We start from the raw sequence: 27325 nt of genomic DNA, 5'->3' as shown, positions 1-27325 counted from the left end.
ACCACCACACATTACTGGAATTATCCATAAAAAAATCCTTACCAGATCAGTATCAAGACAATCTTGTTCATCGTCTGTTGTGCTACACAGTTCAAAAATGTTTGTACAGTCTTGATCACTATAATGCAATTAAATCTCTGTTACTGGAATAGCAAAAACATAGCTATCATTTCCCAGCCACAACCAAGACTGGAAGACAGTAACTAAGAATTAAATGAAGTATAAAAATCACAAGATGATTATAATATTAACAAAGTGCATTTCAGAAGTGAGGGGAGGAGGGTGAAATTAGCATTAGGGATTTGAAAGAGGCCTTCATGCCTGATCTACCTGGAGGAAGACTGCGGACACTAACTTTTTTCAAAAATAAATCTCACAACTGAAGTAAGTCAGACAAGCTGCAACAATAACTTCTACACATATGCTAGAGAGCGCAGAACTTACTGTATAGGTTGAGCTACTTTCACGTCAAGTGACATTTTGATACTATAAATACCAGTGAATGCTACTATGGGAAAAAGTTAAAATGTCTCTATGCTGAACATTTAAGTATTTCCCCAGTTAAGATAATACTGAGAAAGAATTATACAACTGTCCTGCAGTGTATTGAAAAACAGCAAGAAATCAAAAAAGCAGAATTCACAACAAGGGATATTAAGATGCTTATACTCTCCCACTGTGTAAGAGAGAGCATGAGTATTCAAGCACTTTATAGATTAAATGCCACTTACTTGATAAACTTTAAGAGCTGGGTAGTGATCTTTTTTGCAGCTCTAGCAATAGCACTCCCAGGTTCATTGAAGGTCCTAGCATTGCTTTCAATGTATCTTACTTCCCAAACCAATGCAGAGATTCTCCTTAAAATTAAAAAAACATAGCACCTTTAATACTAAGATAAAAAGCTTAAAAACTGCAAAAATTGTATCTTATTAATTTCCTGTCCATGTTAGATTAACACAGATGTCCTTTGTTTTAAGTCTCATTAGACCAGTCTCAAACTTTTCATTCACATGGAAAACTGATGTGTGCATGTATACATATACAGACACATACTCACTCAAGGAAGCAAAAACAACAATGCACATCTTTACTTGCTCATTTTCCAATTCATTATTGATAATTCATCTTCAGAAAGCTTGTGAAACTCTAGCATGCTTTGTTTTCATTCTTAAAATTCAGTTAATAAAACTAGCCAAGCAAGCACTAGCCTTTGCTACCGCTAAATTATAAAATATCACTAAAATATTTGTGAGGATTGTGGATTCCCTGGATTCTTTAAAAACTTATGTCTTTTTTAAAAAAATTACATTTGAAGGGAAAAAAAGTACTCTTTAATCACCACTGTAAATTATAACATTTGTTCTGGAAACATCAGAAGTTGCTTTTTACAAAGCCCTATCAGTTTCGTCCCTCATTCTGTACCGTAAGTTTTTATCATTTAAAATGTTGGTGGTAATATTAACATTTCACCTCTGTGTTTAAGTCCATTTCTGAAAGTAATAAGCGCTTAAGAGCTTAACCCTCATCAAGTTCAAAGTAACCTATGTACAACAGTTCAAAATCTGAATTAAGTCTCCAGCACTGAAGTAACTTCAGGGTTTGTTTTAATATTTATTAATTTCAAATAGCACATTTCTTGAAGAAAGAATATCAGTGTTTACTGTAACTCTGAAAACAGTACCAATACAAGCTGAAATCAATTTCCTTAACTAAGAAACTTAATAAAAATTACTATAACGTTGCAGTTATCAAGCAGCAGAGTCTGGCTACAAAACACCAGTAATGCTGAATTCAGACACTGCACTACTGTTTTTCAGAATGTTTGTAGAAAGAGTAATTGCTCTTCTTACTAAAAGAAGTTTAGACCTTGTCACAACGGACTAACTCAAGGCTACATTTTCCCTTATTTCTACTGCTATTACTAACCTGTAAAATCGATTAGCCAGTCTTGTCCGAATAGTGTTCAAGTCTGTTGGATAAGCAATCACGGTACAATACTTGGGATATGTACACAGGTCAACTGGACCAGCAAAAGCTGCTGAAATGTCTGTTAAGAAACAGCAAGATTAATTAAACTATTTCAAGGCTTTTATGCATATTACAATTGTGCTAGGTTTTCAACTGCTATGTATAATTCTTCTTGATAAAACCAATTATGTAAAAAAAAAAAACCAAAACCTCAGTAGAGACAAAGAAAGAGAACTGCGTGTAGAAGTGTATGAACATTTATAGTACTTTATCATAGAGAGTTTTTAAAGGATGCCATGGATATTCCAGGGACCTGTTTATACATATAATGATAGAAGAAAACCACCTAAAGGTTAGATTACATGCTCACCAAGAGTCAGAAGCTGATCAATACCACTGATAATCCGTTCACATGCTTCATCACGAGATCTCATCCCCCACTCCCCTTCTTGGGGTTTGTATAGTAGCTTCTCCACCTCTTCAAAAGTCACGGAAACACTAGCTCCTAATTCTTCCGGCTGATCAACTGAAGAGTGATAGCGAATAGGAAAGGGTAAGAAGTGAGAACACAAACCAACAAGATAAATTAAGTACTCACACTTACTAAATACTCATGTGTTCATAACTGACAAAAAAAAATTCTTGCCTTAAAATGGAGTTTGAATCTAAGACTACAGGGAAAAGAAGTACACAAAATGCATACAATAGCAAGGATATCCTTTAGTCAAGTTTTCTGCAGTTCTGAATTTCCAGAAGACTCTTTCCTCTCTTCATCTAAGCACTAGACTTAAAAGAGGACTTAAACTCAGAAGAGCTGTTTATATGCTTTTACTTTAAATGCACACCCAAAACTTCACAGAATCCTAACTTAGTTTAATGAGTCAATTTGTGCCCCCAACCTTTAAACACGTGCAAGATAGGCAATATGTTTTGTGACATCCTTCCTGGTATTAACTGTGATCTCCTGGACATTTAAAAAAATATTTCTTTTGAACATGTCAGATTAATTGTTTCAAAACAATAAGAACTAGTAGAAACATACAGCTGTGATATATAGCTCTGTGGAAAGAGTCACGCTTCCAAAGACTAATGCAATGTGGCTGATGCAGAAGATAAATGTAATGGTATAAAGCATGTAGACTTATAGCTGGAAACTAACAGTAAGAACTTCCATTGGCATCCAAGAGTCTGTCCATTAAAAAATGAAAGCAAGAAAAAAGATAGAATCCTTGTCAGTGTTAGGATGACTGTAATCCATTATTATGTTACATACAAACTCTAAAATACATTTCAGCTTCAACTACTGTAGGGAAAAAAAACCACCAAGCTTTAGCAGAGGATCTTCTACATTTATGAAAAGGACTGCTTTTTCCTTCAGCTGAACAGTGTTAATTTTAATAACCCAAAGTCATTTCTAGTTCTCTGTTCATTATAGTATTGACAGAGCCCTAACAGTATTTGCTATACACTGAAATCATACTAAAGATGAAGCAGTTCTTCAAGAAACGAATGGGTAAAATACAAAAAGGTGCTAGGAAAAGCTGAAGGGGCAGAGGGGACTCACTCACACGATCCTTCTAACTCATCCTTGAGCCAAACCAAATTCTGCAACCAAACTTCCTGAATACAACACTAAGAGAAAGCAGCAAGTAATGCTTCTACACTTACATAGGGTTGTGTCAAGAAGAACTCATATGGTATCTGGTACTCCATTGCATAAGCGCTCAAGGGGGATTTTCTCCTGCAGGAGTAACAACTAAAGCAGAATGACAGACTAAAACAAACAAAACTCTGTCCTTCTCAGCAAGCATGTAAAGATCTCTGCTTTGCATTCTTTGCAGCACCCTGGTACATGTGACACAGAAGACTTTTCGTAACAGCCAGTCCACACCAACAGTGGTTTAGTAAGCAGGCTGCTGAAAACAACTTTCAGGTCCATATGCACCAGCTTTTCCTGGTCTTGACAGAATTGTCCCTGACAAGAACAAGAGTTTGACATCTGATACTGTACCTTGATAATCATGAGACAACATTTAGGCTTGAAGGATACGAAAGGTAACAAATTAAAGTTGTGACCTGCTAGTTAGTCTAACTTCAGTGCTGTTCTTCTACCACATCTGTCTTAGTAAACTGAACAAAATAAAGAATAAATATTTCAAGCGGCAAACATGAGGTACAGTTTCAATTTGATCTGTAAGTCATTCAATTGAAGAAAGGAAGAGGAAGCAAAGAAGGGGTTTAATCCTGTTTTATACTATATTGTTAACATAATAATGCCGTCTAGAAATACACAAAACCTTTCTGTAAGAGTTTTACTTCCCTACAGAGTGCTATTTTCTGCCTGGAAAGAAAGGTAGAAAACAAGGAGCTCTGTACTGTCTTCAGACAATTTTTGTTCTTCATCTAGTCTAGTGGTTGCAGTGGTACTTATCATTGACCTGTTCAAAGGATGCTCTTCTAAATTTTTTTACCTTATCCAGAAAAGGCACACTACCTTTTAGCACTTTTTTTGTTGTTTTTGTTTGGTTGGTTTTTTGTTTGGTGTGTCCTTTCACAGTTTTCCTATAGTAAAGTTGTAGCTCCTCAGATGACTCAAACATTAAACTCTTAACATGGCAAAGTAACAACTTATTAGATCAAAAATAAGTTACAATCTGCCTCTGATACAGAGAGTAAATGATGACTTAAACAGGTAATACCATCCAGATTTAAATTAGCATCTGTAGGATGTCTCTGTCATTACATTGCCAGTGGAGCAATTTTAAGAATTCTAGTTCCCTTTTGCTATCAAACTTAAGCAGTTGAGAACACTACTATATTTCAATCCATGGGAGGAAGAAGTGGTAGTTAATACACTACTATGAACAACAACTTAAACCATAGTATGCAGTGTTCAGAAGAAATTGACACAATTTATCCTGTTAAAAAAATAAATCCTGACTTAAGTTCACATGTAAGGCTTGTAAGCCTCTAACAGTAATATGACTGTCTCAGTGATATATATGGGGAGTATTAACCAGTTCATAATGAGTAAAGAAAAGCTTCTGTATGTCAGAAGGAGACAGACGTTGGTGATGAGAAAACAGAATGTTTCAATTAAATCTGCATGTGTGTGTAAAACGAAAATCCTGCCGATTACTTGCTTTCCACAAACTAAAATGCATAAAGATTTCCATTTCACATTTTGATTTCAGACTGTTTTGCAGAATTTGTCACCATAAAATATGACTGAAGCAGCCAGCTAACACTTCCAAGATTAGACAGGTGGCTACTGAGAACATCTGCATGTGTACAATATATTTATATTTAAGAAAAGAATATAGCATAAGCCTTTCTGAGGTCTACAAAACAAGCTAACTCCTAGCAAAGCTCATGAAGAAAATTAATATCTTTTTGACAGCTTATTTAGTAACTACTCTCAGTATTTCACAAACTTTCCTCCCTCCACCCAGCTGGTACTGACAAGCACTAGACAGCTTAATTTCCAAAAACAAACCAGGAATGCAACTGTTTCACTTACAGTTAATTTGGATTTGATCAGAAAACTTTATAAATTGCTGGTTTTAAACTATACGCAGTAAGAATTTGCTGACTGGAAATTATTTTATACGTATTCTTCTCCTGTCCCCTTATAGTATAATGTATACAACAAACTAGTTTTTTGAAACTTGATATGTTTTTGCGACTTGACATTTGGAAGTAGCAGGTTGCATAAGCCAGAACTACACATTCAAAGTATTTCCTTTAATGTTGCTCTGAAAGATGCAAAGGGAAAAAATACAGGTATATTCAAGGTATTTCACCAAATCTGAAGCAAGACTGTCTTTAAGAACTTTATTGCCTAAACGCACAAAACCACCCTGCTGACATTCTCTGTAATTTAAAGGATAACTATTACCATATTAGTTCCACCTGCTGAATAGATATGCACTGTAGTCAGATGACTTAGTGGCAAGAGTTGCAAGAAAGACAGGAGTCATCTAAGGTCCACTACCTGCATGAAACAAAGGAACTGGAAAGAGGGAGAAGCACATTAAACTGCTTTATTACGTGAATTTCTACCTACCATTATCAGGAACTGGTTCCATGTCCCACGGGCTAAGCTTTTCAATTTCACCATTGTCCCATCTGATTAACAAATTAAAAACATAATAAATAAAAATTAAAGTTATCTTGACTTAGAAGTATTCCCTCCAAACATATTTAAATCACAGCTATTTTTAGATATTAATAAAATATACCAAATAAACATGCATATAAACAAAAGCATTAGCTAGCAATCAGCTGTCACAGTGCAAAAAGGAAGCATTCTTCATAACGAATTTCAAATTTAAATTGTGCTCGTGACTTTGGCTATATGCAACTTACCTGACACAAAAATCAATTTTACAAAGCCTGTATCAAGAAGTTGCAAAAGAAAAGCAAGCCATACACTTGGAAAAATGAGATAACATCATCAAGAGGAAGACAGAAGAAAAAAAAAAACACAGAGGAGAGGATTTTTTTTTTTTTTTTGCTAACCACAACAGTAGTTGCGCAAGTCCGTGGAACATTTCAGAGGAAGGAAGAACAGTAAGTAAGGTATTTGGTATATTAACATTTCATTTTATAAGGCATACTGGATGAAGACAAAGAAAAGAGTAAGTATAAAAATGAAGAAACTACAGTTAAGTAAGGACCAAGAGGAAGCAAAGGCAAACATAGTTAATAATGATAGTGTATCTGTATATTTACTCTGATACTTAACTATTAGGTATGAATACCATTTTGAGATCTCTCCAAATCCTACCACATTTGGGCAGATTTTTACATGTTTTTAACAACACAAAAAATACCAATGAATTTTGGTATTTCAAAGATAAGAAACACCCTACTAGTCCATCTAGATCATTAATTTGTGTCTTTAAAACTATTATTGGGAGATGCTATTTACAGAGACAGTACGATCCTGGTACAAGTCCATTCTACTCATACTTACAGCATTCATGATCATTTTATTCCTCTAGGCATGTTTGTGAATACACCCCAAACTACTCCCTTTAGTATCTGTTTATTTCTATCTAATACCTTTTTGAACCTGCTAATACTGTTTTGACAGCCTCCTGTGTAAACGTATTTCCAAAGTTCAGTACACACAGTGTTAAAAAAAAAAAAATAAATTAAAATCTTTTAAACAAATTCCCTACAGATTTCAACATGCACCTCTAGTTCTGTTACTACTGATTTTGGTGAATAATAATTTTCTATTCACCTTGCTTATCACCTTTATGATTTTGTGAACTTTGAACACATCCCTTTCACCTTTAGATGCTGAGACACAAAATGGATGAAGACATCAGCATACCACAGTGCTAGAAAGCAGTGAGCAATACTGTTTTTGTCCTTGATATCCTTTCTGATGGTGGCCAACACCTTGTTGGTTTGTGTAGCTGCCACTGCACACACAGCTGATGTTTTTGTGAACTGTTAATAACTACCTTAACATTTCTGTCTGCAGCTGAATCTACTAGTGAGCTCAATGTCATATAAGCCACTGTCCCTCAGGTGTCCTACCTAACATACATCTGCGCTGAAAATTATCTGGCACTTTTCTACTCAGTTAGTTTTACGACGTCCTTCTGGAAGTCCTCACCTTTAGGGTGACATTTGACTACTACCTGAAATGACTTGTGATATTTACAGACCTTGGATATTTCACTGTGTATGCCCTCCAAGAGGCTTGGAAGGACACTGAGTAAAGCTGGTACCAGCACAAATTCCTGGAGAAGTCCACTACTCTAGCCTGAAATATGATAGTTAGGAATCACTCTTTTGCACCCTATCCTTTAACCAGTTTTCAACACATAGAAAGTATTTGCTCCAATCCTATGTCATCGTGGCTTCTTTAACATCTCTTGAAGAGAAACCCTGTCAAGGACTTCTTAAAAAAAATAAAAATCTAAATATATGCTGTCCACTTTATTCATACACTTATTAACAAAGTCACAGAACTTCAAAAGGGGTAAAGAGGCAGAACTTCCCTGTATAGATGCAGCGCTGGCTCTTTCCTACAGGTGGGTATATCCTTATGCTCAATAGTAGTATTTTTTATTATAGGCACATACCAGAACCTGAAGTCAAATGTATCTGTCTACAGTTCACCAATTGCCCTCAAGAGCCTTTTCTGTTGGCAGGAGTTACAACAGCAATCTGCTAGTCCTCTACTACAGGATCCAACTGTACGACAGTTTGCAACTTTGCCAGGAGTTTCATATCAGAGTTCTTCAAATGCCTGGGTGAATGCCATCTACTTCTTATGAGTTAATAAACTTAGATATTTGGTCTAATACCTCCCGTGTATATTTCAAACAAACTGAAAACTGAGGTGATCATCCTCATAATATTTTATAACTAAAACTCTGTGCAGGCAAGAGCACCTCTCCATTAGGCTCTGACGGTTTGTCTGTTCAGTTGTCCTCCCCAGTTAATGTACAGTAATTGTTGTTGGTATTCATAAATGTATATACTACTTCATAATATTGCATGAAAGTCTTTATCAATACAGTTTAGTACAGTTTAAGACCCATTTAGTTCCACTTAAGCTCCATTTATCCAGGTAATGCAACTTAGTAACATATAAAGCTGCTTCTACATAAATAGCTATTTTTGTCTGGCCAATAAAATAACAAAACATTCAATTTATACATCTTCTACTTATTTATTAGCTATACAACAGTGTGGTGATAATTTGAGAGGATTCTTAAGTGTGTGACAACCTGCTTACTGATATGACTTTCAGTTAAGTTATGTAGCAATTACGCCTCTTCATCTCATTCAAATGTGTTTCCCACATTCTCCATTATTGACTGTTTGGGAAGCCAACTTTCAAAGGTTGTTTCTGGTATAAAATAGAAAGCACTTCTATTCCAATGAAGCTCTTTGTCTCAGAAGTAGCAAAGAACAACCGCAGATACTCACTCAGCTGGATGAGCAAAATTCTACCATCTAAAAAAGCACCATAACCCAAATCCTGACTGAAGCAGACAGACAGCATACTGCATTTTTTCCAAGACGGTCACAACCATTTGTGTTTAGGTTGTTTTTTCCCATTTAAACAGATGTAAAATGCAGTGTATTTAAAAATCTTTTTGCATCCAGTGGCAGGGGGGTTGGAACTAGATGATCTTTAAGGTCCCTTCTAACACCAACCATTCTATGATAAATCTTTAAAGAGCTCTCTTTTGAAAGTGCTTTTAAAGAGCACTGCAGTCCTTACCTATTCAATTATTAAGCTAACTTCAGAGCAGCTCTAAACTCTCCTCTGTTAAAAGCTGGTGCATTAAAATACTGAAATATCCTTCAGTGTTCATAGAAGAAAGGAGTCTAGGAAATTGGCTATAAGCTCTTTTTCATAATTGGAAACCTGATTTTGAACTGGCCAAGAAAACGACCAAAACCCCATCTAAACTTACTCTTAAGGAACAACTGTGCTAACACACCAAAACATATGAAAGGTAACATACATTCCCCATGGTAGCATATCAAAGGGTTTGAGCTATCTAAAAGATAAAATTTAGTACTGTGAAATAAGATTTAGTTGTATTTTCATACTGGTACCTGGACTCAGTGGATTTTTTTTCATCTGTATAGCATTTTACAAAACAAGGGAAAAAATATTAGCCAGTAACTGGAATATTTTAACCCTTTCATCACCTGCAGGTGATATCCTCCAAGTAGACTATCCCCCAGGCCTGGGACACGAGTAAGATGTCAGTAAGCATCCAGCACCATTTTAGTTTGTGAAGATCCTCTCTTTAAGAAAGAGAAGAGTCCGAAGAAGAACAACATGAGGGCAAGAAATCAATCTACAGATAGTCTGGATTTCAGTTTTTCAGCTACATGTGTTTTCTCATTGTGGGCGATTAAGGAACTGTCAGAAAGAAAAAACAGGTATTCACATACTGACAGATGTGAGAGATGTGGAACGGTCTTAGCTTTATCACTGTCAGAAACATGAAGTCGTCCAGATGATCTGTTGTAGAGAATTAATGTTGTTGCCTCTTATTTATGGCACATCAACAGTGTCAATTTGCTAACTGTAGCTGTAGAAGCTAAAGTGGAAATTCACTTGCCAAAAGCATACAGGCAAGAACTTCAATATGGAAGTTACTTACGCCTTCCCACTAAGGAAAAGCAACAGGATAGATGACAAGTAAAGTAATTGAGACAAGGAACCAACATATGTAACACAAAACACAATCTTGGCAGTCTCACAAACTGTCTATTAGCTACAAGTACTTCCTTTGTTTGGGATGAGTGAATATCAAATATACTGTAGAAGATATGGGAGGAATCTCTCGTCATGGCAGAAATAACAGTGTTATGTATTTGCTGATTACTCTCCTTACAGTCCTCCCTTGCTGGGGTAATCCAAAGCAAGATCCCAGAAGCATTACAGACAACTTGGACAGGGCAGGACAAGGACAATATTCTGACTGTGAACACTGATGTTCAGAGTTATCTTTGTTCATCCTTTTTCTCCTTTGTGTGAAGGACCTCTTTGTTGACATGAAAGAAGATGCACAGGACCACCACTAAATCAAACCGCCACAGGGGGATATTAGGGAGTCATTTTTCAGAACATGCCTTGGTAAACGAGGTATGGGTCCAACTATCTTGTTACCAGTTTGATTTGGATGTTCCTGGCCTTTCCTGTTTCAGGTTTTTTCTACTCTAATACCCTTGATTTGCTCAATTTGCCATGTTTTGAACAATGCACTTCATACTATATGCCTTCATCTAGGCAGTATTATCTCCTGACAAGAAGGCCGGTCAAAGGGATTTGTCTGTTACAGGTAACACAAGGTTACATTATCTGCCAGTTATCTAGCTAAATATAACCCAAAGAGTAAATCAAAAGGTGAAATTGCAAGTGGGATCTACACAATAGGGAATATGGCAGAATACCACTAGGCAGTGAAGAGACTCAAGTTCTGCATTCACATTCACGTGTCAAGCCTGAAGAGAGAGCAATGTTTGGAAACATCCTCTAGAGTAGTCTCAAGTGATCACATAGGATCATCTTACATGTATACTTGCTCCTGTGGACTATAATGTGAAAGACAGAAGCGTGAATTTCAAGCATAAGGATCATGATGTCAGCAACAACAGAAGAGATTCAGCATGCCCCATCCAAAACCAATTACCAATGAAGAACAGTAATTAATGTACACTGGAAATCGCATTGCTTGCTTCATGGAAGAGATTCAGCAGTTAGCCATTACAGAAAATGATTCACAAATGTGAAAGAGGTCAGTAACTTCTTTCACCATATTATTATTCACTAAAAAGTTGCCACAAGTTATTACTTACACACATTGTGCGAGACAAGCAACTTGAAACCATTAAGAATTGATAATACAACCAGTAAAATAATTTGAACATTTTATACGTTCTCATATCAACTAAGCCAGCTACGTAAGAGGCAACCCTCACTACTAACATTAGAAGTTTTAAAAATCTTTTTATACTTACTTAACACTGTAACACTGAAAGTGACTATCCGGATATTGAGGCTGATACGGTTCTTGACCCAACACTGTTCCAAACCACCAAGCATCATCAATAATTGATCGGAACCTATCAGCTAGAGCAAAAAAAGTCCACTCAGATATTCTACTAAGAAAAATTATTTAACTATGCTTCTTCTACATGCAATTAAAAAGTCTTTTGATCAATGTATTTCAGTTTAAAGTTCTAAACCCACTGATACTCAATAAAAGATGATACAACTTATCATGCCAAAAAACTACAAGTGCTGAAATCTAAAGAAGTTTGCTACTTAGCTATAAAATAAGAAAAGGGAGCACTAGAGCCTCAATATACGTTTTGAAGACTTATCTTAGATCTATGGTAATCCCTCCAAAATGCTTAGTAGAGCAGTTAGTAGACTCAAATTTCTAATGGGCAAAGGGACCTTACGTACCAGAGAGCCCTCTGAAGTTACAAGCAAATAGCATCTAGCATATTCAGCTATTAGCCAAGGAAAAATTTCTGATTTCAAAATCGTTTAGTCAAATACTTAGAAAACACACTTACAAGCTTGCCAGTTCCTTTGCCGTGCTTCATCATAGAACTGACGTAATATAAGGAAGTCAATAACATCTGGCATATCATGGTATCTAGATAAAAAAAATAATCCTTTTCATGTATGCACCTTAGGGCTTTAGGAAGAAGCTTAAGAAGAAATGTACTTCTACTTCTCAGAAAAATAAAGATGAACATACCTGATGGAAAATGATTTGTCTGTATGTTTTCCGGTGGCGTGATCTATGAAGGCAAGCTTCAGGCAACACAATGTGGGAGGACCAACTTCATATCTAATTCCAACAATTTTCACCAATTCCTGATCCTACAGGTAAGAACAAACAGTTTCAGCAAGTATTACGTTCTGGACTATGCACAGAGCTATTAATTTAACATTAGTTAACCTATCATATGAACTGTGCCCACACCCAAAAACCCAAAAATATTGAAACTGCATTTGAGATTTCAATGGAAGATAGTCTGTCAGACTTGGCAATTTTAATATAGCTATTTACATTTGGGCTTCCCACAGGTAACTCTGAAGATACTCTGGTAATTGAAGACACTTTCCCCTATTGTTTCCATAGGGAAACATTATAGGAAACAGCATAACCTCACGAATCAATGTTTTGCCAACTCTTCATTCACAGACTATTAGTAATGAACTCACAGTATCCTCAATGCAGACCTACCCTAAGGACTACTTTTCTCCATGGCTCCTTATGTGGATTCAGTTCATAAATGTTATTTCTTCTAACTGCTTCAATGTAAGCTTCATGTCCTTGTCGGAAATATATTACCTAAAAAAAATAACAAACCCAAACAAAAGAAAACCAAACAGTAAATGTTACCCTATATTTAGTACCTAGAAAAATGTTATTTAACACAAGCATTTAAAGATTTTAATCAATATTCCTACCTCATCGCCCATCTGAGGAACAAAAGGGGATCTTCGAAGAGCTGTGTCTGTTATCCAAACAGGAGGATGCCAATCATATGACAATTCCAAGTTTACTGGTTGTGTTGGAGCATTAGCCTTCATATTTAATAGAGAACAAAATTAGACATAATGGACATACTGCTGACATGACATCAAAACAAGTCATTCCATTTTAATTTGGCAGACAAAAACTTAACTTGTAAAAGACTAACGTACATTTCCAAAATGTATTAGCTAAGTTCCTCCAAGGAATTGTAACTATTTCTAGTACTAAGCGTTCCTTTCCTATATGAAGATTTGAATGAGCAAGATTACTAATATGCAGGTCTTAAGAAAAGTAAAGTTTTATAATTTAGATGTTAGTCTCAGTGCCCACTTAAAAATCTATAAAGCTGCAAGAAACTATTTGAAGATGAAGAATTATGAGATATTGCACAGTAAATATCCATATTAAAACAGTTCCAAAAATATCATTTTGGGAATACTTGGAAGAAAGTGAAAGGAAAGGGAGACATACCAAAATTACCCCAAGCATTAAAAAATAAAAAAAAATGTTTGCCTCTATGTTAGAAAAGAGCAAATATTGTAATTTAAAAAAGGATAATTCTTGTAACTTATACAAAATTAAAAATTCAACCCAAGTATAAATGGCCACCATAAATACAGTGACTATATCCCCCAAGTTTTTAAAACGATGTGTTACTTAAAACTAGACCATTTAACAGGGTTTTAGTCTAACATTCTGTACAGCTATTTAATAATCGCATTTCTCCTTTTGATACCCGCAACCCTGAGAATGCTTTTTATTTGAAAAGTGAAAGTGACTTCACTTGGAAGGCAGATTCTTCTGTACAAAGCAGCAGATACCTTGCATTTGGAATGGTCTCAAATTATTTAAGGATACACTGGATACACTGTACGTAGTCATACCAATATCTTGCCCAATGGCAATAACAATTACTTTCAACAGTTTCCAGTGAGGAGGTCTAAAAACCTAAGAGAAATTTATTAAAGAGCGAGGAGAAGAAATTAACTGTATACCTCCTCTTGCTTTTTTGGTTTGGGCTTTTTTCTTCTTTTTCTTCTTCTTCTCTTTGGAGGAGATGATTTCTCTGCTGATACTTCATCTTCTGAAGTACTGCAATATCTGATAGCTTTCCGTCGAGAAGTCCGTACGGGAGGTTGTAGGTTAATCCCTGCATCAGCGATCCAGTCAGAGTATCTACTTGAAGAATCACTGTCCATAGTGGATGAGGTCAGGGAAAATACAAACATAGAACGAAGCTGTCAATATTTCAGAATGCTAAATTCTCTTAGATAAATATCAGCAGATGTAGATTGCTGTTGAAAGCACTTATCAAAAGAACTAAAATTGCTTTGACCTGTTGTAACAATCACTTCACTTGATGTTCAACATAATTTTTTGGCAACACAATAATTCAAAGCATGTGTTTTAAAAGTTAGTATTCATCAAGTTTGGTGAATTCTACAATCAGTAATTTTATTCAAGAGAGTTGTGCAATGAAATTCTGGACTAGTTAAGAGCCTTCCCTAAAGAAGACACTAGCCAAATACTCCTTAAATTCTTTGAAGACAGTTATACAAATCTCACAGGTACACATTTGCTTTTTTCCTCTCTCAGTATTTTTTAGTTCTACTACCACAGAGTTCTAGAAAGAATATCTAAAAAAGCCATAGTAAAGTGATTAAAATCTGTAACTTCAATTCTAAATAAAATTGTAACCTTATAAAAATTAATATTTTTTTCAACCAAGCATTTTTCCAAGATCAACTGACTGTTGCTGCATTATTAAAAAACCCAATACAACACAACAAAAAAACCCAAAACCAAACAAAACCCCCTACCCCTTGAAGACGCAACAGAACAAAGCATACTACAAAAAACATTCCAGGCTATCTTCCTTCTGCTTGCCTACTAGCAAAAGATGCAGAAGGATTTGAAACTACTTTAAAAGACAGAAATGTTTTGGTGAAATGGAATGCTAAATAACAATGCAACGTGTCAGTACAGTATCCTAACAAAGCATTATTACATACAAAGCACAACAGAACTTCTATACTTTTAACTTGCCAAAATTCAAGCAAAACTCCTTACGCTAAAAGCTGGTATTTGTTTGTTCACTTTTACCTAGAACTATTACTGTTGCTTTTCTTGTCACTTCTCCATTCTTCCTCTTCATCAGATGAGCCAGAACCCTCACTTTCTTCGGCTTCCTGAATTTAAAAATACGGAGAGTCAATCCAAAACTTTCTCACAGCACATTTCAAACAAAAACCACATTCTCCATTCATGTCTGCATATTATCAAGTTCAGAAGAAATCTGGTAGAAAAAGTTGTTAAAATGGAAATTACAGTAGTTCTTTTTTGTAGCTGATTTCAACTTACCCTATTAACCTCAGGAGTGCACTATTAATCACTAACTTCTGTATATTCACTCACATTTTATTAGCTACATGTGGATCCACCTGCGGTAGCCACTCTTGACAAAGCAACGCTTCCATCCCCCCTACCACAGGACAGTTCTATTTTTTTCTACTCTAAAGATAAGTTCACATTGTTTACCGGAACAAAGTGGCAAGCGATTTTAAGTCCTTCAAATTCCAGACTCACGATGCTCTAATTAGGTCATGTAAAGTACACAATAAAATCTAACTCACTAAAACGTAAAGGAAGAATTTGAAGACTGGAAAAGTAACAAAACAAGGAAAACTACCACATCTCCCATCTGCACACAACATGGCTATCTTCTGTTACAGATTTTTTTTTTTTGTCAGTTATGCAACTTAGAATCAGGGAATTTTTCTGATTTTAGTATCAACTGATTGACCAAGTAAGCACTAATTGGGTGTATTCATGCATATATTTAAACGCAAAACTAAATAGTCACGATACATCAAAATATATTACAACTTAAGTAATTTCCTGACTGTTGCTTAACAATTTATTTGCCTTAATTTCATGTCTTAAATGTGTTTTACATAACTGAAATGACTAAGTATAATGCATTGCTTGTGCCTCAATCTATATGTTGTCAAGCAAAAAAAAAAAAGGAACAAAGTAAGATTTCACTTGCAACCTCAAGTTCAATACTATTAGGATTAGTCCAACTGATTATTTCTTTGTTATTTTCAGAGTGACAAGTCCTCCCCCTAAGAACTATTCATACAGTGTACAGGATGGACAATACTCACTAAGTCAGTTCTCTCCTTTTATCCTACCATTTGTAGGATTGAAACAAACAAACAAAAGATTACATCAAAGCTTGGCTTCTTATAGTATTATTAATTTTCGTTTTATTAGATCTAACATCACTTCTTCAAAAATGTTTATGTAGTATTTACAGGACAGTGCACATAACCCTCCTATTTGCACTTCACGTGCTTTGAATTTGTCAGGTGCCAGAAGTCTCCTGTCAACTCCCCTTCCACCCTACTCCCAAAACAAGGAAAACCTGAACTTTTCATTACATTTACATGATTTATTGTTTTTAAACACATAGGAATTTTTTGTTAAGATGCTAGGAGAAGTGTGTCCATTTTTTTCAAAGTATATAATTCTTCATCTTACTTACAAAATTATCACCTGAACATCCCCCATTTTGTTCACCATTTTTCCTTAACAAAGTAACTAGTCCAACAAGTCCAACCTCCTCTACTCCTTCCACTTCTTCCCCCTTTCCCAGTTTGAGACTACTACTTTGTGTGCAAGGCAAGACAACTGTAGTCCAAGCAGTCCTACCACTGATTTACAGCATCTGATAATACAACAGTCAAAAGCTCCTGCTACCCCCAGCAAAGTCCTGTTTCACCCCAAGCCAGGACTTGGCCAGGAGAAACAGACTGTGTGGAAGAATCACATTACCAGGCCGTAACAACGCTTTATCAAGAACCTTTGACATTTCCAGTTTTAGGTGTTTGCACAAATTTGGAATGTTTTCTCGGAGAAACAGCAAAACACATCTAAAATCCAAACTTCACATTAAGCCATCGCATGATCGCACATCATTTTCTTGCCTTGGACTGCGCATTTGGTTTAGAAGTATCTCAGCAAAAATAGTTCAGCCATTTATAAAATGACAGGAAAGACTGCCATTATTAAATTAACTAGGTTTGAGAAGTGCTAACAATACTGACACTTACAGAAATACCTTCCCTAGTAAAAGAGGGGGTTTTTTTGCTTGCTTGCTTTAGGAGAGAAGAGGCACATTTACTTGAAACTTCACTTATTGAGGAACTCAAGTTCATAATACAGAACATGGAAGAGAAGTTACCTGCTCTATCAAGCCAAAGCAGTTATCTCTTTCCTCATCAGAAGTCTCCAGTTGTTCAATGTTATGCCGTGTTCGGTAATTGCGATATTTCCGTCTGTGCAGTCTACGCTTAGATTGTATTAATGAAGACTCAGAGTCACTCTAATTTATATGGGAAATGAAAAAAAGAAGTTACATAAAAATATGTGGCAAACTTTTATGGGGGTGGAAGGGTTGCTAAAAGCACTCCTGACAGTAAAAACTGGAACAGACTCATCACATCACAGCCTGATGACATCAAAACTCCTTTTCAGAAGAAATGATTTTCCTGTAAGCCAACAGTTTTAAATTTGCTGATCCAAATACAAGATTTAATAGTTGTTCTTAGAAATTACTCTACTGTAAATGACTGGTCCATTCACATTGCCTGATAAATATATTTACAGAATGAAGACATTAACTGCCTCCTGAGAGGACCAGAAATCCTCAACTCCGTACAGTTAAGGGGATCGTGCAGTAGAATTCTTGCATCAAATTGTTTTCTACTGCAAGACACAGTGAATCAGGCCTCTATCTTATAAAAACAGTATAGATAATGAAAAAAATCATTCAAAATGAGGCAAGTCTGAAAAAGTTGCCCCATATACAAAACATTGCTGTCTAAAGTAAAATGACAAAGAAAGAGCCATATAGCCTATAATTCTTCAAATATAGGACCTTGAACATTCTCATTTGCACCTCAGTGCTTTAGCACGGACCTGTAACTTTGAAACTTCAACTGCAGTAAAACCAGTATGGCCTGTAATCAAGCCTGCCTTTAAAAATTACTACCAAATACCTTCGATGGAAGGAGGCAAGACTGAAAGAAAAAAGAATTCTCGGTATTCGTAGAAATAAATCAAACCTTGCCCTGCAATAAGTGGAAGCTGAATCAGCAGAAACCTTTGAAGACCATCCCTTCAGAAATGTCTGCTTCCATTTTTTTCAACTATGACTTATCCCTGGTTACGGCATGCCCATTTTCTTGAAGCTGCTGCATACCTTTTCCAATGACTCGAATGACTTTTTCTTCTCTGTTGCATAAAGATGTCTCTCTTCCTCCCCTTTCGCAATTCGATATTCTTCCTGCTTCCTACAAGAAAGTAACGGAAAATCTAATTCTACATCTGTTTTGACAATGCTGAAAAGTTGTATGATCCATTCTCTTTGGAGGATCTATCTAAAAAACCCTAACACCTAATTCCTTTACATTATTAATTTCAGACGTTATTATTACTCAAACATCTGTAACGTATGTCCTCTCATTTCCAGGTAGAGTAAAGAAGATTGATATTAAGAAAGTCTTCCTTCCAAATATCAGAATATAAATAAACTTCCTCAGCCCCATTTTTAATCCACATTTTTCTCTTTACAATCATTCTACCTCCCAACAACTTTTTTGGGAAAGCTTTCTAAAAATTTCAGAGATGTGGCAGCACATACGGCTGTACCATACTAAAAAGAAATACTTAGCTATCAATATTAATTCTTCTTTTCACAGATGCATACTGATAGTGCTTTTGAAGGCAACTGTTTTAGTATTTCAAGTGCCCAGTTCTGATTCTGGTCATAGCATATCACCCCCCAAAAGTCTCACAAAAGCACAATCTCTCTGAACTCTTTAATGTAAATAAATTTAACCTATATCCCCTTATTTTGGAAACCAAAAGAATCTAGGTAATCCAGCTGTCCTTTAAGTTGACTTTAAATACTGAAATATGGGAGAATCATTCTCTATGAAACTAGAGCAGCCTCCACTTATTTTTGTTCAATGGACTTTAAAATTGAAAGTTTTTAAGCACAGATGACCAGACTGAACTATTTTGATTTGTACCATGTATCAATTTTAGCTTAGGTCCAATACCATTAGATTTAGAAAAAACAACACGTTGTGTTTTCTCTAGTTGTATCTGCAGCCCCGTAAGCTGTCTACGGACCTGAGTAAGCTTGGTGGTATTTCTGGTACAACAACTCTTCGTCTCCAAGCCTGCAGGTCTCGCTCAGTAGCCATCTGACTCCGTGGAGCATTCTGATGCATCTGACGCACACCTTCAACTTGCCCACTACGTCGCAGACCAATATTGGGAGGAGACTGGATGTCGAAACTTGGTCTTCTAAAAGCTAAAATATACAACCAAAAACATTTTTTCCAGACTACACAGAATTGTAATCTTGTTTCTTCTTACTACAAGATAAAAAATTAATACTTTATACATTTTTATCTCTACGTTTCTAAGTATATGACTTGATGACTAGTTATCACCTTCAGGAAATTATCTGTCTTGTAGAAAATATAGTGAGATTACACATGTACTTTTAAAATGGTTATTTCTATTACAATTTTAATACAGTCAAAGGAAGTATAATGTGACAGAGGTGGTGTTCTGAAACATTTCAGGCAGCTCTAAGGCTAGTGACGTTCTACAAAGCACTTTTTGTGGAACTGAGCTTATGTAATTGAAACTACAAGGACACAATTCAGAAGAGTGTCTGGTTTAAATCTGTAAAGAAGGGAGAGGGGAACCCAGTTTGAATAATGGTAAAATACTAATTTTGCAAACTTTAGAGGAGAATAAATGTGGCTCCTGTAAGTGTTGAGTACTCTACAAATATTACTAAATATGCAGCACTCTACAAGAAATATAATTAATGCTCTTTAAAAGGAAAAGCAAAAGGCTTTGTTTTGTAACTGAATTACAGAAGTGGCAGTGTTAATGAATAAAAAGATCTTAACCAGATATCACTATGTTAAGGGAATCTCAGCCCCCCCAAACAACATTAAAGTTTGAAATATTTCATACAGTGTAATAAAAATGGAGACAAAACAATTACCTAAGAATTTATCAGAAAGTACTAACCTCTTCTAGGTGTTCCTTCCCCATTTTGGGGGCCACTTGAAGCAGATTCTTGATCGGCTCCTGTTCTTTGATCTTGTTGTAGTTGCAATTGTCTAATCATGTCATCAAGAATGCTGGGCTCCAAGCCTTGTTCATCCTGATCAACTGTCTGTTGGCCTATAACTTGTTCAACCACTTCTCCATCACCTTGCAAGTGTAATACAAACAAAACAAATGGATTCAGTTAACTGACTACAGCAAATTAATCTCACTATTCACATCAGTGAGACATGTGCTACAACTAAACACAATGAAAACCATTCTTAAAATTATTCCAATTGCTTATTCCAAATGAGACATTTACAGAGTCTACAATTCAAACACAGTTTGTGCATGTCAGTGCCTGCAGGAAAGATAAGAATTAAGACGTCCATTTGAACAACCGATTATTTTTTTTTTCTTGTTTAAAATCATATTCACTGTGGGACCTTACATAAACATAAACACACGATAGTTAGCATGTCATAAAACGATGGCATTTTTAAATCACCTATGTCATATCTACTCTGTTCTCATTCAGAATTACTACAGTAACTCTAATTTCTGGATGTAGATCTTTAACGATACCGTTCTTACTTGTTGCTACATATCCAAGTTGAGGAATCAAGTGTTCATCTGCACAATTCTCTCTTCCTGGCACCAATCTTTGATATTTTGTTGGATGAGGGTTTCCATCCACATCTACTAAGAAGGGAGGGGGCATGAGATGAGGAGCCTGTTGAGTCTGCTCATCTAGGACGTAATTGTTAGAGTCTCGAATAAGGGGCCGATAGTCAGTGTGGAAGAACATCTGATCAGGAATCTAGAAAGATATGAAGTTTTTATGTTAGCAATTTGAAGAAAAGAATATGCTAAAGAACAGAGAAGAACAAGTGATGCTAAAATATCTAAAAAATCCTTAAGGGTAAAAGAAAGGGCAAGTTGCCAATAAAAATAAATAAAAATAAAATAAAAAAAGTTATGCATAGCTACAATTAACCTGCATGGGTGTCGCAGCGCTTTGATTTTTGATAGTGCTTTTGCAGGCAACAAAATGTTTTTAGAAAACAGTAAGCTGAGGTAACTTGAAGCAGAAGCACTGCTTTACATTTAAAAATATTTTACACATCATTCTATTTTTTTCCCCACACACAATTAAGAAACATTTCCTTGGTTTCCATGCAAGGAAATAATTGTCTTAAGTTCAACATAAGCTCTCAAAGTTATTTCTTAATCAAGCAATATCCAGCAGAAATTTCTCTGCAACTAAACCAGCCTGTTAAATCCATGCAGCTGAAGGAAAACGGTTACACAAGTATTAGATCACAGTCAGAATTTTGCTCCCAGCAATAGTGAGCAAGATGAAGAGACTAAGTTTCAATTTCAGCTAAGAATGTAGAGCAAGAAAAAAACCAGTTCTTTAAAATTACCAACATGGAATTACCATTGCAACTTTAAAAAAATTGAGGGGGAAAGTGAAGAAAAGCATAGGCCAGAACTGCACTTTTGAGAGCTATTTTGAAAAAGACAGAAACACATGTATTTATCAAAACAAAAAGGGAACAAGGCTGATAGATTCAAAAAAGCATAACATTTATCCCATGCACATTTTTCTAACATTTCAAAATACAGTTTTTGGATAAATATTTACTTTTGCTTATTTTAATAAGCTTGTATAAGGAAAGGCCTAAAGAACTGTAAGTTCTAATAACTGAAATGAATCAGCAAGTTATTCTTAACATACAAACAGTCTATTTTTTTGTTTATTAGGCAGTAGTGCAATAAACCATTTTCAGAAATAAAAGTAATTTTGAGGTTGAACAATTAACGCACAAATTAGCTGCCTAGAAGATGAAAATGTATTCCAGAAAAGTTCTTGGGAAGCTACTCTCAAGGGAATGTTAAGACACTGGTTGTTTCTGCTGTGACAGGACCATACACAGAAGAGAACTCTCAGACATCAAGGAACCCGTTATATTTAGATCATATGATGTTTTAGAGGAATAAATGTGACTAATCTAATTGCAGTTAGAAGCTCGAATAAACAGTTCTAATAAAAAGTTGAACTTACCTTTTCATAAGGTCTGCTACAGCCAAAACCAAATATCAACAGATGCCCGTGAGAATCTGTACACGCAAAATGCTGCCCATCCGGTGAAAATTTACAGTCAAAAACAGCACCGTGTCCTTGGCCTTCAATCTACATTGAAGGAAAGAAACTCAAGACTGTTTGACCAATTTTTTTTGAGCAAACAATAACGCAGCATCAAAAATTCATTACTCTCTCAAAAGCAGTCATGCACCTCATATACCTCCATTAAAGCACAAAAAACCTCATTACTTCAGTTTGTTTCTTTTCCCCTTGGTATGTAAATTTAAGTCACGAATTGCACTGTTTTAAAAGATGCATTAAAGGGTATGGAAACTTACTCTTATGAAAAAAAAAAAAGTTTTTTGAGGTTTTTAAGCTGTTAATATATTGCTTAAAAATACACTGCCGCTAACAGATACTGATTTTGTTAAGCCACTTTCAAGAAAAGCACAGGGAATCTTAAAGCTAAAGAAAAAAAAAAAAACAAACATAATTTCCTTATTGATTGTAACCAGGAAAAAAAAAGATTAAAAAATTAACATGAACACAGGATCATAACTTAAGTCTCGGAGAAAATAACCTATTGTAAGTGTTAATAATGAGCTGTCAAATGGAGTGAGTGTCACAGGAGCTCTCGAGAAGAATTGAGCCAATCCACTAATGCTTACGGTAATAATATCATTTTTAAGACAGTTGAGAGTACAAATATTTGTCCATAAGACTACTGATATGACGGTCCTTTCAGTCTTTTAGATGGCACCTCATGTCAATTAAGGAAAATTGTTACTATGAATGAGGTGCAAGAAGATCTTTAGGAACAAAGAGTGGAAAAGCCCTGGTGTCAACTATTCACACCACCTCACAGACCGAAAAGTCCTGATCAGCTGGTGCAGTCTGAAGAGCTCAGGCACTGACTGCGATGAAAGTAATGTCCTGCCCTGCTCCCCCGTACCTCACATTCCTTACACCAAACTGCACATTCTTACAGCTCATGTTCCTTGTCTCAGAACTTGTCAAAACCTCCCTCACCAAATTCAACTCAGAAGCCCTACAGGAAAGTAGCAGTGGAAGGAAACAGGGAGTAGTTTTGCAGTAGATTAGTGAACTGACTCAGCTTAGTAAAGTGTCCAATGAGAGGCACCTTATTCAAGGTGGAGAATGAAGTGTCTCTCTCAGTGGGCAGCTGAAAGCAGACAGGAGAGGCAATCCTGGCCCTCCTTTTCTGCCACAGTAAAAACTGTTAAAACTGGCTCCTGGTCACATTCCACCCACAGTTACAATAACCAAAAAATTCAAAAGTTAAAAGCTCTAGAGAAAACATGAGCCATAAGTTTTGCTTGTTTGGGATTTTTTGGTGGGTTTTGGTTGCTTGGTTTTTGGTGGTTTTTTCCCACCTAAAAGATGCAGGGGTTGTACGTGCTGGGGACAATTTCTTAAACTAGTATGTGAACACACTGCTGTGTGTTGAGAAAAAAAACCACAGAAGTTTAGAAATGGTCTTACCATGTTAAAATAATGCTTTGTTTTTGTGCCTTTGGTAATATCCCAGATAAAGATGTTGCCATCATGACCTGCAGACAGCATTATCCTGGAATCAAAAGGATGGGTCTCCAAGACAAATACTTCATCTGCATGCCCCTAGAATTTAAAAATCGCACATTACGTGCAAACAAGAGAACATAAATCCACATCAATAAGATATTTACAGTAGAGCCTAAAGTACTGTACTGTCCTCTCCTCACACTCAGACTTTTGGAAAATTAGTCCCCTAGAAACTGCCTCCAAAAATATACGGACTTTCACAAATTCCACAGCGTATCTATCCCAACTGCTACCTGCAGCACATAAGTAGGGCAAAACCCCAGGCAGCCAGAAAGACTTTATCACCCTAAATTTAATCATTTTCTAGATTCAAGCAAGAAGTTTAGAAATATGGAACTTTTGCCAAAAGACAGCAAACTATTCAGTGGACAAGTACGTTACTGCACAAAAACTTCAATTTATTCCACAGGAGGGGCAAGTTCAACACAGCAGCCAGGGACAGGATTGTTCAAAAGCAGGAGGAAGCAGCTAGTTTTGTTTAAAAAAAATTCAAGAACACTGCACTTGCTTTATCATTCATACAGAGCTTTCAAGACAAGTCAGATCTAATTATGAACTCAACAAGCACATGTCATTGCAATTCTAGGAAGACCATCAACTTCAAAAAGCAAGTAAAGTCACATACCACCAAGTCATGAAGCAATTGTCCTGTACAGGAATTCCACACTTTGAGCAGATGATTATTCACAGCCGTAACAACATAGTTATCATTTTGGTTCCAAGCTATCATGGTTACTTTAGGCTTCATAAATTTGTCTTCTTCTGAACATGCGTCACTATTTTAAAGAGTAGAACAGACATGAGATACTCTTAATCAGCCCATTTCAATCTAATGTTAATAATGAGACAAGGAAAGTTAAGAATTAAATTTGTTTTGAAACTTTGCCCATAAACTTCATTCTTTTTGTAGCAATCAGCTATAAAGCAAATATGGATTTCTAGCATACTTATTTCATAGGACATAAGCTCTTTCCCATTTGAGATGCAAGGCAAAAAGGCTTTCCTTTTTCAGAGTCTTGTCTCTTCTACAATTAGAGTCCTAACATAAATCCTTTGAAAATATGGACACCTTACAGTCAAGAGCTTTCCAACTAAAAACTATTTCAGAGGCTAACCTCTACATTAACTAAGCATTTTTTCTGATTCCCAACATAAGTAAAGATATTTTGTATTAACTTCAATCTACTTTCTCATTTTCCCTGCAAAAATACATTTATAGGATACTCTAATGCTCCCTCTCAGCATCTTAGTCAACTGAAGAAACAAGCTTTCTTTGAAACACACCTTAACAGTTACCTATATTCCATGTCAACTAGTAGCCTCTCTTACAAAGACTCTTTCTCAATTACACATAACTACAATTGCACATATTAATCCAGAGAGATGCCACAGTCAAATCTCAAATATTAATACTTTATCCTTTCTTAGTAAAATCACTTTTTTCCCCCCCATGGCTGTATCACAAGAAGAGCTTGGAATCACCCTCTAATCAACTAGTATACCCACGGTTTGTTTTTTTGTGTTTGTTTCCCCCCTCGTCTAATCACCTACAAATTCATTTCTGCATTTCGGTCTACAGAAGTTGTACTGCTTTAAATCATCCATCCTTCAGGTTTACTGAATGCCGTGTAACATCCTGATCTTCATTACAGATGAACTACGTAACACTATTCAAACTGTGTGCCACCAGCATATTTCATTGATGCACTTTTTAAAAGTACAAAAGAATCAATGAAAATAGGCAGCAAGATCAGTCCTTGAGGAAACCCACCTATTACCTTTGTCCTGACCTCTCCTGGAAAGAGGTTATCATCTACCTTATTTTTACTAATCTAAAAACATTTGTCCTGTGACATAGCACATGTCTGACTAAAATCCAGATAGAGAGGATCTATTGCACTTTCTGTTAACTTTTTTCCTTAACAAATTAAATGTAATTGATTTGGCACAGCATACGTTTGAAAGCTGTGTAAGTATTTATGCATTTTTCAAGCACAGACTAAATTTTAGCAAGTTATTACATCACCAGAACACTCATTTCACCCCCCAAAGACCACACTGCTTGATCATAGTATCGCTAAGGCTTGCTCTAGTTTGACTGTAAGTTAAGTGTGCTTGTGGTTCAAACTATCGGACTTCACATAACAGATGAAAAAAAGACAACACTTCACCTACCCTGGTAATCGATCGGACATATCCAACAAAATACTCCTCCATTCTGCTTGCTCAAAACGCCAGATTCGAGCTGTTCCATCTCTACTGCCACTTATGAACCTTGAAGAAGTTTTAAAGGATAGTTAATTCACCTTCAAAAGTATTTGCTTTTAAGTATATTCAGAGTTACACGCCACCACAATTTAAAACATTACAACGAAAGACTGATAGAAGTGAAATCTTCAATTTGTGTGCAAGGGAATTATTTACAGTTACCTGACCATTAACTTTCTTTCCAGAATCCCAGGAAAGAGAGTTTTTCTGAACTGAAAAACTGAATAAATTTGTCAAAACACATAGAACAGAGAAGCAAGTTCCACAGTTAGACTCAATTCACAACTTCATCCCCAACTCCTTTTCAATTACAATACTTTAATGAAGTATATTAAGTAAAGCATTCTGAAATTGTAGAATATCAAATACCGAAGTAGAGGAAAGAATGTATCAGCACAGCAAAGCCTGAGATGTTCCCACCCACAACTGCGTATAAAAGAGAAGACCACCACTGGTTTACTTTAAGATACCAAGCTGTAAACCATGGCAGTTCAGGCTTCCATTTCATGAACTGCTGAACTATCAATGCAGCAGAACGGAAATTCCTGAAGAGAGGAACTGAAAGAAACACATGGGTGCAAGACATCCAAAAATAATCTCCCTAGTCCGTTAATCACAATCCTGAGAAAGACAGTTGACATACCTCCCACAGAAAGAGTTTGCATGCAGGTATATCATGACTGTGCGCTAATTTGCTGTGATTAACTTTAATAATAATTATAATCTTCAATACCTTCCATAGAAAGCATCACCAAGCAAAAGAGCAGTTTTGCCTCTTTTTTCTTTGGTACTGCCTTAAAAAGTAACCCATACAAGCAGCACAGATAGACCAGTGCAACATGATGGCCCCAAAGACAAGTATAATTGCAGAAAAACACTTTTAAAAGGAAGACAACTACAACTTCCAAATTGTATGTACATTATTATTGTTCTCCGTCACAGTTATCTGGCTTTCAAGAAGAGGGGAAAAAAAAAAAAAGTTGCAACTTATGGTTGCAGATGTGGGTCTACCCTGAAGGATAAAATCTGTATCTTCGTTAGTGATAGGCCAATCAGAGATCAATTTTTACTCCACTCTGTATTGGAAGTATAGGTGAAGTTTTACAAATGCAATTTTCTTACTGGAAACCTCCAGATGAGAACAATAACATATTCTAAATTCAAAAATAACGTATTGTTTGTTAACATTTGAGCATCTTTCAAC

The 27325-nt window shown here is 35.8% G+C and overlaps 1 protein-coding gene across 2 annotated transcripts in view; it reads right to left on the bottom strand.

Moving 5' to 3' along the window:
- BRWD1 (bromodomain and WD repeat domain containing 1) overlaps window positions 1-27325 on the bottom strand; it is a 60469-nt gene that overhangs the window by 18907 nt on the left and 14237 nt on the right. The window contains exons 13-33 of one of the 2 annotated variants that reach the window (XM_063345365.1): window positions 26029-26127; window positions 24479-24629; window positions 23755-23889; window positions 22231-22359; window positions 20757-20982; window positions 20142-20327; window positions 19221-19404; window positions 18286-18376; window positions 17266-17406; window positions 15123-15208; window positions 14015-14210; window positions 12953-13069; window positions 12726-12833; window positions 12234-12358; window positions 12046-12128; window positions 11482-11593; window positions 6035-6096; window positions 2339-2494; window positions 1927-2047; window positions 732-857; window positions 43-118 (exon numbers count right to left, since the gene is read on the bottom strand). In XM_063345365.1, coding sequence (XP_063201435.1) covers window positions 43-118; window positions 732-857; window positions 1927-2047; window positions 2339-2494; window positions 6035-6096; window positions 11482-11593; window positions 12046-12128; window positions 12234-12358; window positions 12726-12833; window positions 12953-13069; window positions 14015-14210; window positions 15123-15208; window positions 17266-17406; window positions 18286-18376; window positions 19221-19404; window positions 20142-20327; window positions 20757-20982; window positions 22231-22359; window positions 23755-23889; window positions 24479-24629; window positions 26029-26127 — 2710 coding nt within the window. Of the gene's footprint in view, window positions 1-42; window positions 144-731; window positions 858-1926; window positions 2048-2338; window positions 2495-6034; window positions 6097-11481; window positions 11594-12045; window positions 12129-12233; window positions 12359-12725; window positions 12834-12952; window positions 13070-14014; window positions 14211-15122; window positions 15209-17265; window positions 17407-18285; window positions 18377-19220; window positions 19405-20141; window positions 20328-20756; window positions 20983-22230; window positions 22360-23754; window positions 23890-24478; window positions 24630-26028; window positions 26128-27325 lie in introns of those variants that run through there. The other variant, XM_063345375.1, reaches the window with a different exon arrangement.

Source organism: Chroicocephalus ridibundus, chromosome 1, assembly GCF_963924245.1.
Source record: "Chroicocephalus ridibundus chromosome 1, bChrRid1.1, whole genome shotgun sequence".
Taxonomy (NCBI): domain Eukaryota; kingdom Metazoa; phylum Chordata; class Aves; order Charadriiformes; family Laridae; genus Chroicocephalus; species Chroicocephalus ridibundus.
This window is presented reverse-complemented; position numbering and strand designations above follow the sequence as displayed.